The 16,095-nt window shown below is 35.6% G+C and overlaps 1 protein-coding gene across 4 annotated transcripts in view; it reads left to right on the forward strand.

Moving 5' to 3' along the window:
• The window catches only part of LOC150089094 (OTU domain-containing protein 5-A-like), a 176,940-nt gene extending 161,412 nt beyond the window's left edge, over positions 1-15,528 (forward strand). For 3 of the 4 annotated variants that reach the window (XM_090371057.1, XM_090371058.1, XM_090371060.1), the window contains 2 exons: positions 3,020-3,196; positions 14,841-15,528. In XM_090371057.1, the coding sequence (XP_090227183.1) occupies positions 3,020-3,196; positions 14,841-14,965 (302 nt within the window). In that variant the 3' untranslated portion in view covers positions 14,966-15,528. Of the gene's footprint in view, positions 1-3,019; positions 3,197-14,255; positions 14,273-14,840 lie in introns of all 4 variants that reach the window. The other variant, XM_090371059.1, reaches the window with a different exon arrangement.
• Positions 15,529-16,095: the final 567 nt, after the last annotated feature.

The raw sequence follows: 16,095 nt of genomic DNA on the forward strand, positions 1-16,095 counted from the left end.
ACATCGCCGGACAGTGCAGTGTTGAGTCAGTTTGGTGTGACATAAGCATTGGGAGATCAAAATTGAGAGTAGGAGTGTGCTATAGGCCTAATGACTCTGATAAGTATAATAAGGAACTGTACAGGGAAATAGAGTGGGCCAGTAAATCAGAGAGTCTTATAATGGGAGAATTTAATTTCCCAGATATTGACTGGAATTTGGGGGCTGGTTACTCACACACTAGCAAGGCTTTTATGGATTTATTGGATGACTGTTTTCTATATCAGCATGTTCGGAGGCAACTAGAGGGAGTAATACTCTTGATTTGATTATCAGCAGTGATTCTTCATGCATTAAGAATCTGCAGATAAATGAACCACTAGGTGGCAGTGATCACAGTGTGCTGAAGTGGGATTTACTGAAAGAGGTAACTACCATTAGGGGTAAAGGGAAGGGTTATTGCTTCCGTAAAGCGACTACGATGGACTGAGACAGTATTTAAATTCTATACAGTGGGACCAACTGATGATGTTACCAACAGCAAATTCAAAATGGGAAGCATTCAAAGAACTTATCTTGGAAGCTACTAGGCTTTACATACCAACTAAGAAATATTGTTCAAGGTTTAGGCCTAAATGGATGTCAGATGAACTAATGAGGCATATGGCAGAGAAGAAAAATGCATGGGATACTTACAAATTAACACATGACACAGAAGCCTATGATAGATACAAGTTGATATGCAACCAAGTTACAAAGGAGGTTAGGCAGGCGAAGGCAGATTACAAGAAATCCTTGGCAAGGGATGCAAAGAAAAACAGCAAAGAGTTCTTTACTTATGTAAACTCTAGAAGGAAGGGGATGAATCAGATTGGTCCACTTGATATTGATGGGTCAACTGTTGAAGATCCTGCTCAGGTAGCTAACAAACTAAATGAATATTTTGCATCGACATTCACACATGAGGAGTTATTCAGCAAGGAGAATGCCAGAGGTGTATTCAACTCTAGCAGTAAGCTACAGAATCTTGAAATAACTGGGAGTAAAGTGGAGGAGAAACTGTTGAAGATAAACACAAGAAAGGCACCCGGGGTGGATGGGATCTATCCAGTTATATTAAAGGAGGCAGCAAAGGAAGTAAGCAAACCCTTAGCCATAATTATGAGAGCTTCCTTGGACTCGGGGGAGGTACCCATAGACTGGAAATGTGCAAATGTGACCCCAATTCACAAAGGAGGATCAAAGGCTGACACAAGTAATTATAGACCTGTGAGCTTAACTTCTGTTCCAGGAAAATTAATGGAGGCACTGGTTAAAGAAGCACTGCAGGATCATTTAGACAAGACTTCAGTTATAGCTCAGACACAGCATGGTTTTGTTAAGGGGAAGTCTTGCCTGACCAACTTGATTGGATACTATGATGCAGTCACAAAAGAACTGGATGCAGGGAATAACTTTGATATTATATACTTGGATCTTAGAAAGGCTTTTGATACTGTTGCACATGGAAGACTGCTACACAAATTGGAGCAGTGTGACATTGGAGGCAAATTGCTGCTATGGATAAAGGGGTGGTTGAGGGGGAGAAGACAGAGAGTGGTAATCAATGGACACTGCTCATCGTGGACTAATGTTATTAGTGGAGTCCCTCAGGGCTCAGTGTTGGGTCCATTATTGTTTTCTGTATTTATAAATGATATTGATGATGGTATATCAAGCTTAATGTCCAAGTTTGCAGATGATACAAAGGTTGGCAGGGTTGTCAAGGACACTACTGACACTATGCTGCTGCAACAGGATCTGGAAAGGTTGAGCAGATGGGCTGAGAGGTGGCAAATGAAGTTTAACATTGACAAATGTAAAGTACTACACATGGGAAACAGCAACCCCAGAGCAACGTATCAACTCTGTGGTACTACACTGACAGTGGTAGAGAATGAAAGGGACTTGGGGGTGATTGTGCAGGCAGATATGAAGTTCTCTGAGCAGTGCAGACGGGCTGCAAGAGTAGCTCATGGAGTATTGTCAATGATATACAGGAATTTTTCCAGCAGGGATAAGGAGGTGATTATTCCATTGTATAAGGCAATGGTCAGGCCACACCTAGAGTACTGTATACAGGTCTGGAGGCCTCATTTCAAGAAGGATGTAGAGCTGCTGGAACGAGTACAGAGAAGGGCAACAAGATTAGTGAATGGAACAAAGGGGTGCTCTTACGAAGAAAGGCTTAAGTTTTGCAAATTACAGTGTCTGGAGACTAGGCACCAGCGAGGTGATCTGATAGAGGTGTATAAAGCCTTGAATGGTTTAAGCATGCTCAATGCTGATGGGATTCTTCCTCTAGCTCAGAAAAATCACCTGAGAGGGCATAAATTCAAATTGAGGAAAGACAGATGTAGGATAGACGTGCGGAAATTTGTCTTTAGCCAGCGGGTGGTTGGTTGGTGGAACAGACTGCCATCCCTTGTGGTGGAGGTTGATAGCCTAAATAAGTTTAAGGCTCAGCTGGACAGATATTTTGAACGAACAGAGGGGTGAAGTGGAAGTGGGGTTTTTTTTTTTTTTTTTTGGGCTGATGCTGCATAAGCTTGCTTTCTTGCATCAAATGCCTCTACTAATGCTAATGCTAATATGCTCTTTGAAAGTGAAGAAGCATTTCAATTTACCTTATTTTTCTTTTTTGAAAGAACTAGTTCTATTTCTTTTTCAAGAAGAATATTAATATTGTCAGTGATGCAAGGAAGCAAGCTTTTTTGGCAAGGTCTTCCCCCCCCCCCCCCAAAAAAAAAAAAAAAAAAAACTTTTACCTGCTTCATTTGCCTTGCCCATATTGTGGAAACCTACTTTAAACAAGAAAATCTCAGTACAGATAGAGGTAATTTTTTTTTTTTTTTTTTCCTATAAAAAAAAGTTATTTCACTGCACAATATAATTCTAGTTAGAAGGATTTTGAGACCAGTTTTAAGTAATTTATAATTTAAGGAGCTTTTCATTGTAAAAATTCATAGGATGTAATCACAATAATATTCTAATTATTTAGGACTGAGTCCAAAAGCAGAAAGCTCTGGAAATGCAGGAGCTTATGCACTTATAAATGGCATAGAAGAGAGTACTAGTGGAATTACTAATTCTTCATCTGCAGAATCCCTAGGTCAAGAGGGCTTCTCTGTTATTGAAACTGCAACATTTTTGAACCAGTTGCCACCATCTGTTTTTGGTAAGAAACTGTTTTCATTATTTATAATATACATAGTCTATCATTATAGACTGTTTTAAATATTAGATCAATAACATATGTTATACGATATTAGACTACTGTTGATAAGTTTTCATTTCGAAATCCAACAGCAGTCTATACCCAAGGTCAAGTTTATTTTATTGAATTTGTGCTGTTTGCAAATTTTTTTTTTTTCTGAATTTTCCCTTATAACCTTGATGTACGGTAAAAAAAAAATATGGGTAGCATACTGTATTGTATAATTGCAATTGGTCAGTGACTCCCATTATCTGATGCAGTACCACCACTCTCTCTGAAGTGTGAAATGGTGTAAACAGTGGTATTTCAGTCTTGTCTGCAGAGTAAGCAGCATCCACCCTACCCATCTCTTTCATCATGTGGTATGGGTTGTGTCTTTTAAGATTATGACTGGCTTCCTGCTGAGATTCAGTGTTCCTTACTTTTCAAGGATACCAGCTTTAAAATGGTAGGCAAGCTTGCTAGTTGGTCCACTTTCATTTCTAGACTGAACTTATTGGTAACTCTCTAGGAGGCATCCAGAACAACTAACGTATAATATTATTGCCTCGTTTGGACTTCATTAAGTTAGCTAATGTGAATTCTTCTAGTGGCACCTTCATTAAGTCTGAAATTTTATCAATGTTCACTTTTTATAACTGATGGACTGATGGCATTTTTAGTGATCTTCTTATCTAATCTGAGCATCTTCTACTGGACTAAGTGGATTTGTGTATTAAATATTTGGATTTATATATTGTGTAAGTGGATTCATATATATCTGTCTATTTTTTATGAAAACCCCAAACAAGAAAAGTATTAGAACCTATAGTACTTAGTACTGTGCATGGGCTGAATGTTGAGAAGATGAAAGAAAGTTGTTGACATTAGACTTGAATTTCTGTAGATTGTAATTTTCAGGAAATATGTATGAAGGAAGGGGGTTCCAGAAAAAGGAAGTCGAATGAATAAATTGAGGAAGAAGAAAAGTTGATTCTGTGTGTTTGAAGTTGGAGAGTAAAAGGATGTTGACTGGTTGTGGCATATGTTCGGAGAGATTGGGAATTATAGAAGCCAATTCAGAAGAACAGTACCCATGGAAGAATCTGTAGAAGAGGCATACAACAGAAATAGAATGTCAGTGAGACAGAGTGGAGAGATTCTGTTAAGAGATGATCCATTAATTAACCTAACTGCCCTCTTTTAAATGGAGTCTTAAAGCTGGAGAGAGAGGTTTTGGGGGCACTGCTCCAGATGTGGGAACGATAATCCATCATAGGACAGAATTGTACAGAGTGAACAGCTGTTTGGAAGAAAAGTAATGCCGAGAGTAATTTTGCAAATCATCCCATTTTGCATTCTTGTAATGCCAAACAATACAAGGTTGAGAATGGCCATGAAAGCTTGACTCCATTGGTGAAGAGATCATCACCAAGTTGTAATCTGAGGGGCCTAGAGGACTTTCCATTTTGAGAAACCTTGCCCTGCTCAATCAGCTTCAACTTCTCGAATATCCACTGCCAATTCCTTAAATGCCGATCTCCAGGTAATTCCCCAGTGGGGCAAAGACAATTTAATTGATTTCAATCCTTCTAAAACTCGGTCTTGTCTTATATCTCGCAAAAAGGATTCTTCTGCTCCTATGCCTATCTTTGGTGACACTCTGATTTCTAGGCAAGTTGATATATCTCTTTTGGGGATTATCCTGACTTCTAATCTCTCTTGGCATAAGCACATTACAAATATTGCTTCCTCTCTCTTTCGCTCTCGGCGTTACTTTTCTTGCAAACAGCTGTTCACTCTGTACAAATCGCGAATCTGCCCTACCATGGAATATTGTTCCCACATCTGGGGTGGTGCCCCCGAAACCTCTCTCAGACTTCTTGATTTCATTCAGAAGAGGGCAATTAGGTTAATTAATGACTCGTTTCTAACAGAATCCCTCCACTTGCTGTCCCATAGACATACTGTTTCAGCTGCATGCCTTTTCTACAAATACTTCCATGGGCACTGTTCCTCTGAATTGGCTTCTATAATTCCCACTCTCTCTTTCAAAACAGTCCGAACACGTGCTGCCACAGCCAACATTCATTTACTGTCCAACTTAACTCACAGAACCAACTTTTCATCTTCCTTGTTTATTCATTCAACTGCCGTTTTCTGGAACAACCTTCCAAGTATAATGTTAACAAATATCTTCTCAACCTCCAACCCAAGCACGGTACTAAGTACTATAGGTTCTAATACCTCTTGTGTTTGGGGTTTTCATAAGAAAAAACAAAAAAAAAAAAAAAAACATTTTTTTTTTTCCAGATCAGACACTGGTCATTTTCTCTCTACCACTCTCAGCTCTTCCAAAGTGGCATAAAGTTGTTCACTTGCTTATATGATTTGGCTTGCTAATTAAAGCAGCTTACACAGCTTTAATTAGCGAGAGCAGTTGTGCTCATTTACAAAGTTTACTTAAAGTAAAAACACTAAAGGTAAACTCTAAAGAACTGATTTTTGTGAATTACAACTATTAAAGAGCAAATATTATCCCAAGACATGGATACTCTCTCCCTCCCTCCTTTAGGCAGGCATGTATAACATAGTTGCCAGCTCTCCACATTTATGTCAGATAATCCATCTTTTTTTTAAACTCAATTTGACCTTTCTTCGCCATAATATAGTTGGTAACAACGAGCTTGTCTTTTTTTCAATAAAACCGAGTTTTTCTCCATCTCTTCCTTTAAAAAAAAAATAACAAAAAAAAAGTATGTTAAAATTGGATTTTTGTGAATTTCTGCATACTGTATTAACAAATTGGTGTGCTATGGCAGCCTGTGTTGCAAAATAGGAACACATGATAATAGGATATTTGTCAGACTTGTGTTGTGCAAAGCTAATTAACAGTGTTGCTCAGTCAGATGCCAAATAAATACAACATAAAATTTCAAAAGACAATTATATACAAGATATTCCATGTATTGTAAAATCCAGAAATAATAACATGTTTGCCTTGAAATATCGCACCTACATACGGAAGTATGTAGGTGCGATATTTCAAGTGGCACAAAACATACTGTAAACATTTGCAAATCTATAAGCATAACAAGCATAACAACACCATCTATTTCCACATAAATTAATGTTTTAAATTGATTTGTATTGTGTTAAAGGAAGGAAAATCGTTTTGAATATTTTCGTTTGATTCTTTTAATTGCGTTAATTCGATTTTTAATTGTTTTAAATTGATTTGTATTGTGTTAAATTGATTATTTAATTATTTATTTTAAGGAAGGAAAATCGTTTTGAATATTTTCGTTTGATTCTTTTAATTGCGTTAATTCGATTTTTAATTGTTTTAAATTGATTTGTATTGTGTTAAATTGATTATTTAATTATTTATTTTTTACTCTAATGTACCGGTAAGTTTGCCGATTTTTTTCGTTTTTTCCGTTTTAATTTCTGGAGGGTATCATACGGAAGGGTTCTACGCACTATATTGAGGTATACTCCTCTTATTATTTTACTAACATAAATTAATATAAAAGTTTCATTTCATGATGACAGCGATGTCTTACATGGATTGTTTATTTGCATCTTTTGTCATAGAACATGATCTTCCTCTTAACATATCTCAGCTCAGAGGAACAATGTTCCTCTGAGTTGTGATAATCATGCAGTTGTGTTATTCAGAAATGTTTCCCGATAGTGGAGGGGTGGGAAGCTCTGAAAAATGGGCCATTTTCGATTGCTGTAGATGGCAGTAATCGGTGATTCCAAAGTATATAAAAATTTTTTAAAAAAAGAAGAAGTTAAATTGAAAGCTGGTTGTCCTTAATGTCAGCATTGGAAGTTGACACTGCAGGGTAAAACATTGGAAATCATCTTCTGAACAACCTAAAGGCATGTGGGATTCCGTCACAAAACTGTCTGGCACAGTGTTGTTGATGCACCTGTTATGGTAGACCTAAAAGCTGAAGTAAGTGTATTAAAAGAGGAGATTGAACACTTAGTAGTTATAGGCATCTTTTTAATTTGTGTGCTGGATAGGGAATTGCATGCCTTCTTGTGAAAGTGGATGAATACTTGACAGAAATTTACTACGATCTAGAAGGAAATACTAAAAGAAAACTAGATTTAAACAGTTTGAACTGGTGCATGCTGCTGAGGTAAAAAAATATTTTGAAGCATTTTTAGTTGTCTTTGGTTAAATATGTAAATAGGTTGTTAGATCAGTTGCAATCTTTGACAAGAAGAGCTTAGAAGTGGTGAGAAAAAGCAATGTGAGCACTTTTCAGAGTCACCAAATTGAAAAATACAAGTAATCACTAGTGAGTGGCACTAACTCGTGTTCAGATCCAGTTCATGATAAGTTTGAAGAGGACAAATTCAGAACTCAAGTAAGGAACTTCTGAAATTAAAACTTCTAATGGCACCTCCGTAGCCAGGTGGGAAGGAGCAGCAGTGCGTAGCACACGCTTCTTGATTATACCGGGGTTCGAGCCCATCACCACCAAATACGGAGGATGCGGAAAGGTCAGGGAATGACCACCGCATATTCTCGGAGCAATATGGCCTTAGTTGCTAATGCTCCTAAAAACCAAATAACAAACAACAAAACTTCTGATGGAAGAAGCAGGCTGATAATTCTAGGCATATGCTCACTCATGCAGAAAATGTTTGTTTCTCTCTTCTGACTTGAATAAAGCAATTTGCTTGTTTCTTTTAAATATTATGCCAATGACATTTAGCTCTTCAATATGGCTCTTCTGAACATAGCTCTTTAAACCAATGCATCTTTCATCCATGTACCAAGGTCATTACTCATAGATACATTGATAAGCATTATGTACAAATTTATTTTACTAACAGTTTCAAATTTTCCACTTCCATTTTAGAAATTTATTACCACAGCAGACTAAATCAGATGGATGATTCTGACTTAGTCATAGGCATTTATCTTGCTCCACGAAGATGGTTGCATGTGAGTACATGATGCATAAGTTCCCATTGCAAATTTCAATGACAATGAAATTTGAAAATGATGCATCAACTGACAATGCATCATTTTCAAATTTGAAATTTTTTATGGATAAGTTTCCAGTACTTGGTGTCGAAGCAGTTGATGTTTTGCAGAATCAGGTCTATCAGTTTCATTGTGAGAATCAGATGCTATTATGACAAAAGAAAGAATTGATATACAATGGTCCTTGGTTGGGGGGGGGGGGGCTGACAAGTGCAGAAGGAAGCTTGAAATATAACAAATATCCCAAGTCATGCTTGGCATTTTGAAAATTCCTTATAGAATGTTGAGTGTGAGAGAATATTCACCCAGTTTTAAAAAAGAAAAACTGAGTTGGAATCCTCTCTTTCTGGTAAGTTTGGAAGATCTACTGACAGCCAACTTTAACATGGCCATTGTTAAACAAAACCTTGACTCAATAGAAGAGAGTAAAGTCTGGAATGGTATCTTTCTTGAAGCAGTCAAAGTCAGTTGATGTCTGATAGAATACCCAAACAGACATCCATAGACTAAAAATTTTTAAACATTAGTGTGTATTACTAGTAAGCAATCTTATGGCTGTGTTTTAATATAAAATGTGTATTTTGCTAATGAAATTTATTTAATTTCTGGTGTAGTGTGGACGTGTGTGGGAACCCCTCCTGCTTACAAATGCTCTATATCCACTTTCTGAAAGTCAAGTTGGCAGTTATGATATAATTAATGTAATAAACAACATAATACTTATTTTAATGTACAGCTTGTATATGTAGTACTGTGTCTGAAGAAATGGCAGCAAAAATAAAACTTATCTTTATTACATGTAAGAAATTTATTGAATTTCTCCACACTGTAGATATCTTACTCATATTGATTAATCATGAATGTATACCACAACAGAAAGAAAAAAAATATATATTAATATTTTAAATGAAACTTGGGAAAATATCTGACTAAATATTTCTCTTGATTAATTAATACTAACTTTTCTGATCTTGTATTATACACGTAGTCCAGACTTTAGAAGTTAATTTTTTCCTATTGCGCGCTCGTAAAGCAGGAATTTATTTCCCATAGATATAATGTTTAAAATAGGGGTTACATTCTCAAGAATGAAATTATTTAGCTAATTAGTTTGTTTAAACAATGATTGATTTATCCAAAGAAATGAAAACGTAGCCTGTAAAATCAAGCAAATTATAATAATAAAGAAATTTTTTATGACTTACAAATGCTAAAGAATGTTTATTTTTCATCATCATCATCGGCTAAATGCACACTCATTGATCACTCATTATTGGATTATTAGCATTCATTGGTTTGTTGCACAAGGAGTCGTCTTCAGAAATAGTAATAGTAGTAACAGTAATCATGGCATGTGATGCAAGAAAGCAAGCATATGAGCTTATGTAGCATCAGCCAAAAAACAAAAAAAAAATTTGCACAACGATTCCCTCTAAATGTTTGTCCAGTTCCTCCTTAAATTTATTTAACCTATCAACTTCTACAACCGCTGGCCAAAGGCAAATTTCCGCACATCTGTTCTACAGCTGTCTTTCCTCAATTTGAATTTATACCCCCTTAGGTTTGTAATCTGAATAACTGGAAGAATCCCATCAGAATTCAGCATGCTCAGCCCATTCAAGGCCTTATACACCTCAATCAGATCACCTCACAGGTGCCTAGTCTCCAGCCGCTGCAATTTGTAGAACTTAAGCCTTTCTTGGTAAGCGGATCCCTTCATTCCACTCACCAACCTTGTTGCCCTTCCATGTACACACTCAAGTCTGTACACACTCAAGCAAATCTATATCCTTCCTAAAATGAGGCCTCCAGACCTGTACGCAGTACTCAAGGCATGGCCTGACCAATGCCTTATACAGAGGGACAATCACCTCCTTTTCCCTGCTAGCAAAATTCCAGTATATCATTGACAAAACCCCATGACCTGCTCTTGCAGCCTGTCTGCATTGTTCAGAAAACTCCATATCTTCAAATGCTTCAAGAGGTGTTTGTTTTCAAGATAATCTTTTCTTTTCTTTATAAATTTCAGTGGTATGCATAAGCATTTTTTAATGGAACTCACAAATTGCAACTAACACGATTTGCGCAGTAACAAGTTTACGAAGCTTTAAAAAAAAAGAACGAAGAGAAGATTCTGAAAATTTATGTTTTTTATACAATTGAAGGTTTCAGTAAAGGGGAAACACATTTCACCATAATAAAGTAAAAAACCACACCATTCCAGCTATCGGCATTTTTGAAAATGCAGTAAGATCGAGTTCACTACCCGTTTATAATTGCTTGCAGTAACAGAAAAGCCCAATAAACCAGCAAGTGCAAATTGTTTTATGGTAGGGACCTCAGAAATGTGCTTTAGAAAAATATCACAAAGCCATTCAAAATTGGTTCTTATAACAGAACATATGATAACGATGAAATTGTAGTGCATTTTAATGATTTTGAATTGATAACTAAAACAATGTGTTGTTGGGTTCACATTACGATATTTTCACAATACGATGGTGTATCTGGAACGGATTAATATCATAAAGCGGGAAACACTGTATTGTTTAGCTATGCACATGGTTTGAAATGCGATATTTATGAATGTTTAACATTCATTTTTTGCAATTAATCTTCATATTTTCGATTTTGTTCATACTTGGAAAAAAAAAAAAAAAAAAAAAAACCGTAAACCCCGGAACTCGTAAAGTGAAAACTCAAAGCGGGAACTGCCTGTACATACTTCGACTTTTCCGTTTAAATTGAAATGTATATATTTTGGTCCATTGAACTAAAAATTAACCAGGTTTTATTGTGCTAATGACTTTGCACAACTTGTTCCTAGATCTAGCCACCAAACTGCAAAGCAATCCTAGATACACATGCAACACTCTTGATCTTTTCTTCAACAGTAGTCCTTCAAAGTATGCAGTTCATATTAGTGGTTCTCTGGGTCACAATTTGGTTATGATCTCTCTTCCATTGGAACCTCTGTTATGGCCTTGTTAGTCAGGTCATTTGTTATTACAAGAATGCAAAATTGGATGGTCTGTGATTTCTCTTCCTCTTTTCTTTGATAGGAATGAATGATCTACTTGATTTCTATTCCCCCTCTTCCTTGTTTTAAATATTTTGATCCCATTGTTTAGGTCATGTCAATCAAATAATCTTTTAGGAATGAAGTCCTTTATTCTCTATCCCATCCTAAAATCTCATCCTTTTTCTTATCTAAACCTTGGATTTCAAATAAATCATTAAGGCTGTTAAAAATAATAATGTAGCATATTGAAAGTGGCCTGTATCCAAATCTCTAGCTTAATTTTTTGCCTAAAGACAAAAAACTTCAGTTCCTGGTGGCATTTTTACACTTTTTTTTTTTGAAATCTGTCCCCCTCAGCTGACTCATCTTCTGATTTGTCTTTTTACAGTGTATTATTTGGGCTAGAACCGAACCCGGAAAAATCAAAGTATATCATCATCTCACCGAGAGCACAAGCAGACCTTAATCCAGCAGTCTCTCTGGAGCCCTCAATTGCGGGTCATCTTCTCGTTGCCGCTCATTTAGTTAAATGCTTAGTGGTGATAATGGATGAAAATCTGACTTATAAGGATCCAGCAACTGCACTCAAAAGTGCTTTGGGCCTTCTGGGGCATGAAGCTCGACCTCTGTAGATCGCATAATAAAGAAATAGTCAGGAAATTTCTCTTCTACTACTTCAGCTCAATCATTGGTTACGGTATTTGAAGTCTGGTCTGAAACTCCTTTGTCCAGCCTGAAGATGCTTTGGGGTCTAGAATTCTGGGTCCTCAAGTGGGCCAACAATTGAGCTCATCTTCCTTATATGACATAGATTGCAGATCTGTAAAAATCTAAGCTACACCCTAGCCCAGCACTTGGAATATGCACAGAAGCTCACAGTGGCACCCAATCTGTGCTCTGCAGTTCATGACTTCATCAACATCTGGGAATTTGTGGGCTGGAAAATCCTGAGTAGAGCTCTCAGAAACCTTCAAGTGACACTTTCCCAACAGCATCATCGACACACTGAGCTCTGCCAACATTGATTTTGATCTGTGGTCCAGTGTTTCGGCCTACAGGGAATAAAAGAGAAAATCCATATTCACATGCTGTCACCATTCCTGTAACTGTCATTAAAACTAAAACTGACTGGCTCAATCAGTCTATATCCAGATTATACTCTACGGTACAGCCCTATATTATCAGTATCTTAGAAGATCTAGTTCAAATGCAATGATCAATAACTCAAAGCTATTTAGGTTAATCTTATGCTGGAGAAAGCGATATATTCGCTGTGATTTATGTATTCTATGGATGTTCTATGCATTCTATGAAGTTTTCTATGTTTTAGCACTTCGTATGGCTGTAACGTGAATGGTATTCTTGCAAAATATGTGAATAAAGAATTTTATTATTATTCCTTTTTTTTTATTTTTTTACCTTATGCATGGAAATTTGTTTGTATTCTCCTAGTTCTTAAAAATGGTGAAAAATCTTACCCAATTATCATTCTATGTGCTTACCTCTATTCTTTCCAGAGTAAAGGGGAAATCTATCAGTTGCCAATTCATACTATTTCAAAACTTTTGATCTAATCAATAATCACAAGTATGGATTCCATCAGTGATTATCCACTGGTGATATATGTAGGCTTATATTAGTCGTCGTTAGACAATTTTATAGAAAAGTTTGGAATTTAAGTTGCTTTTGATTGTGTTTGGCATAAAGGTATCATCTGAATCTTATTGATGCCATCTATTTTTTTTTTACAATTGAGGAGCTAGTTTTCTCTCTACCTATTTCAGGTGATAATAGATGGAATAGTACTATAAGCAAGAGCATTACAGCAAGAGTTTACTGTGTATTTTATGATAATTATTAAGCTAGGAGGAGCATGCTTTATTTGATGTTGCCTTATTATAAATTAGGCAACATCAGATACAAGGCCTTGAATGGGTTCAGCACGCTGAATTCTGATGGGATCCTTCCACTTGTTCAGATTACGAACCTAAGGAGACATAAATTCAAGTTAAGAAAGGACAGATGTAGAATAGATGTGCGGAAATTTGCCTTTAGCCAGCGGGTGGTTAATTGCTGGAACAAACTTCCATCTGTCGTTGTGGAAGTTGATAGGTTAAATAAATTTGAGGAGGAACTGGACAGGCATTTGGAGGGAATGGTGTTTTTTTTTTTTTTTTTTTGGCTGATGCTGCATAAGCTCATACATTTGCTTTCTTGCATCACATGCCACTACTACTACTGCAAACAGAATTGGCATATACATATAGTATACTATATTTAAATAATTTAATCAAATTATAGATTAAGCAAAATATTTAAAAACATTGCACTTGATATTTCTTTAATTCTGGTTTCTTTTTGGTGAGTTTAACAGGTTTTGGTAGCATTGCAGATTTCCCAACTGTATTTTAGCTTCATTTGTATTGTTAATTAGTTTGTTCATATTATTCATTTAAAATTGAGGTCTGGAGATCCTTTTGAGAATGTCTGGGTGCAGATCTGACATTTTTAAATTTAATTTATTAGGTTCATCAAATTAGTTCAATACAGTGGCAATTTTATTTGTATTAGTATTTAGTATTAGTAACAGCCGTATGGTTCAAGGAAGTCTAAGGCTTATGCTGCACCAGCCAAAAAAAAAAAAAGTAAAATAATAATAAAATAAATAATTAATAAATAATAAAAGAAAAGGAAATAGAAACCTGTGCATTCCCCTCCTCCCGCAAGTAACTATCCAGCTGATCTTTGAATTTCCCAAACTGTTAGACTCACCACCCATCTAGGTAACTTATTCTAGTAATTTATAGCTCACTGGCTAAAATTTGTTTGTATAATTAATATATAATTTTAGCTTTCCACTGGGATCAGTTTTTTTTTTTATTGGTGAAGCTAAAGCCTTGGGCTTTCTTACGCCATATGGTTAATACTAACACTATACTTGTTGGATTAACACATAATATAACAGTGTCATTTTTTTTTTTTTTCTTTTCCTTATAATAATCAAGACAGCATGATGACAATGGTAAGTTTTCTAGAGAAATTTCAGACTCTGGCAGAAACTAAAATTTGTGTGAGCTTATTCATAAAATAAGTCTTGGTCTTTCTGCTTCTCTAGAAGCTGCAAAGAACTAAAAAGCAGAACTCAGATTGGCCAACAGACCACAGTCTGTAGGCCAATCTGCACCCCACTTTAAACATCTGATTTTACATTTGAGCTATGCTTTTCAAAGAAGTTCTACGCTTACTTATGAATTACCAAAATTGATTTTTTATTTATTTTTATTTTTTTGTTTAATTTCTTTCCTTTCCTTTTTTTTTTTTAACATGCTTTGATTTCTACACTTTGTCATAAAGGTTTTTAGTTGTATAAAGATGGAAATAGCTTAGTAACCACTCCCATATAGTTGTTTTTTTTTTAAATTACTTTCCACCAGTGTTGCAGCCCATGATGACTTTGGAAAAGACTTATTTTTTGAAAGATTCTCTTGCATTCTAATTCTGTTTTGTAAGTTTTTGTATTAAAATGTACTGATTTCTCTGTCCATCTGTAATATACAAATAGGGTAAAAATTTTATTTTTTTTCATTTAGGTCTCAATGACTGGGATGATACGGACATTCTAGCACGTGTGTTAGCAGAATCCCAGCAGGAATATCTTGATTCACTAAAACGTACAGTGTCAACAACCAAAGATGATGATGCAGCCAACAGCTAACAGTTGCTGAAGTGTATTGTATAGTAATTAAAGGGAATGGGGGGTAGGATTGAAGAAAAAAAACTTGAAATTTATTGTGCCACCTGGTTGAGGGCTAATATTTGTTATACAGTCAAGAGTTAAGACAAGAATGAGGAACAGATTTTTGAATTTCCACTTTTAGGCTCTACATTTTCTGTAACTTTTTTTCCAGCCTGGTCTGAGCCAAAGGTGCTCTTACCATATCACTGTGATCCTTATGCCCAGCCTGTCACGATGCAGTGGCAATATCTAAGGGCAAAGAAACAAAATTCAGGGCAGGATATTTTCAGAATCATGCATCAAATGGTGTAGTACAGATGTACACTTAGTTCTGTTACTTATATATATTTAGCCTTTTACGCTTCTCATTAGATTCCAACATATCTCTGTGCCTGTGCTTCTTCTGTGGAAGAGGAGTACTCTTGCAGCTGTTCATGCAATATGCATACTACACCAGGGAGATAAGAATAGTGCTTCTGTACTACTGTAATGTACTGTGTTAAATCTTTTTGTTGTGTTGTCCAATAAATTTATGAAATATATGTTTATATGTGAATATTAATTTTTATTTCACCACACTTTGGAATGTACAAACTTGATATAATAATCTTTTTTGAACCACTACCTGAAACAATTAGTTATATTAGAAATTTTGAATTATTTTAATTCCTTAATAGGATTTTTACATATAATTGATTGTATTCTGTGATTTCTTTTTCTTTGTAAATTTAGTTTTATACATATTGCATATAACACTAAAAACTGTTTGCTTTAGAAAACGAGTGAAATATGAAATAATAAGCCTTGTAGGTATCAATTAGGATTATAAAGTATAATGGAATTTATTTAAGCAGGTCCTGTTTAGATGTTATCCTACTTTAAAAAAAAAAAAAAATTCTTGTTTCCAAGAAATACCCCATTTAACTTAATCATAATGTATTTTTCAATCATCTAAAATCTTTATTTAAAATCATATTTATTCACTATGTTTGTGCAGGGAAGCCAGCAGCTTTTGCTGCACCAACCAAAAAAAAAGAAAAAGTTCTTGTGTTTACTTCTTCCTACAGATCCATCAGACTTTTCTCAGCTACTTGTGGAGACAGTTTATT

Source organism: Mastigoproctus giganteus, chromosome 3 (genome assembly GCF_048544385.1).
Source record: "Mastigoproctus giganteus isolate SK-2022 chromosome 3, ASM4854438v1, whole genome shotgun sequence".
Taxonomy (NCBI): Eukaryota; Metazoa; Arthropoda; class Arachnida; order Uropygi; family Thelyphonidae; genus Mastigoproctus; species Mastigoproctus giganteus.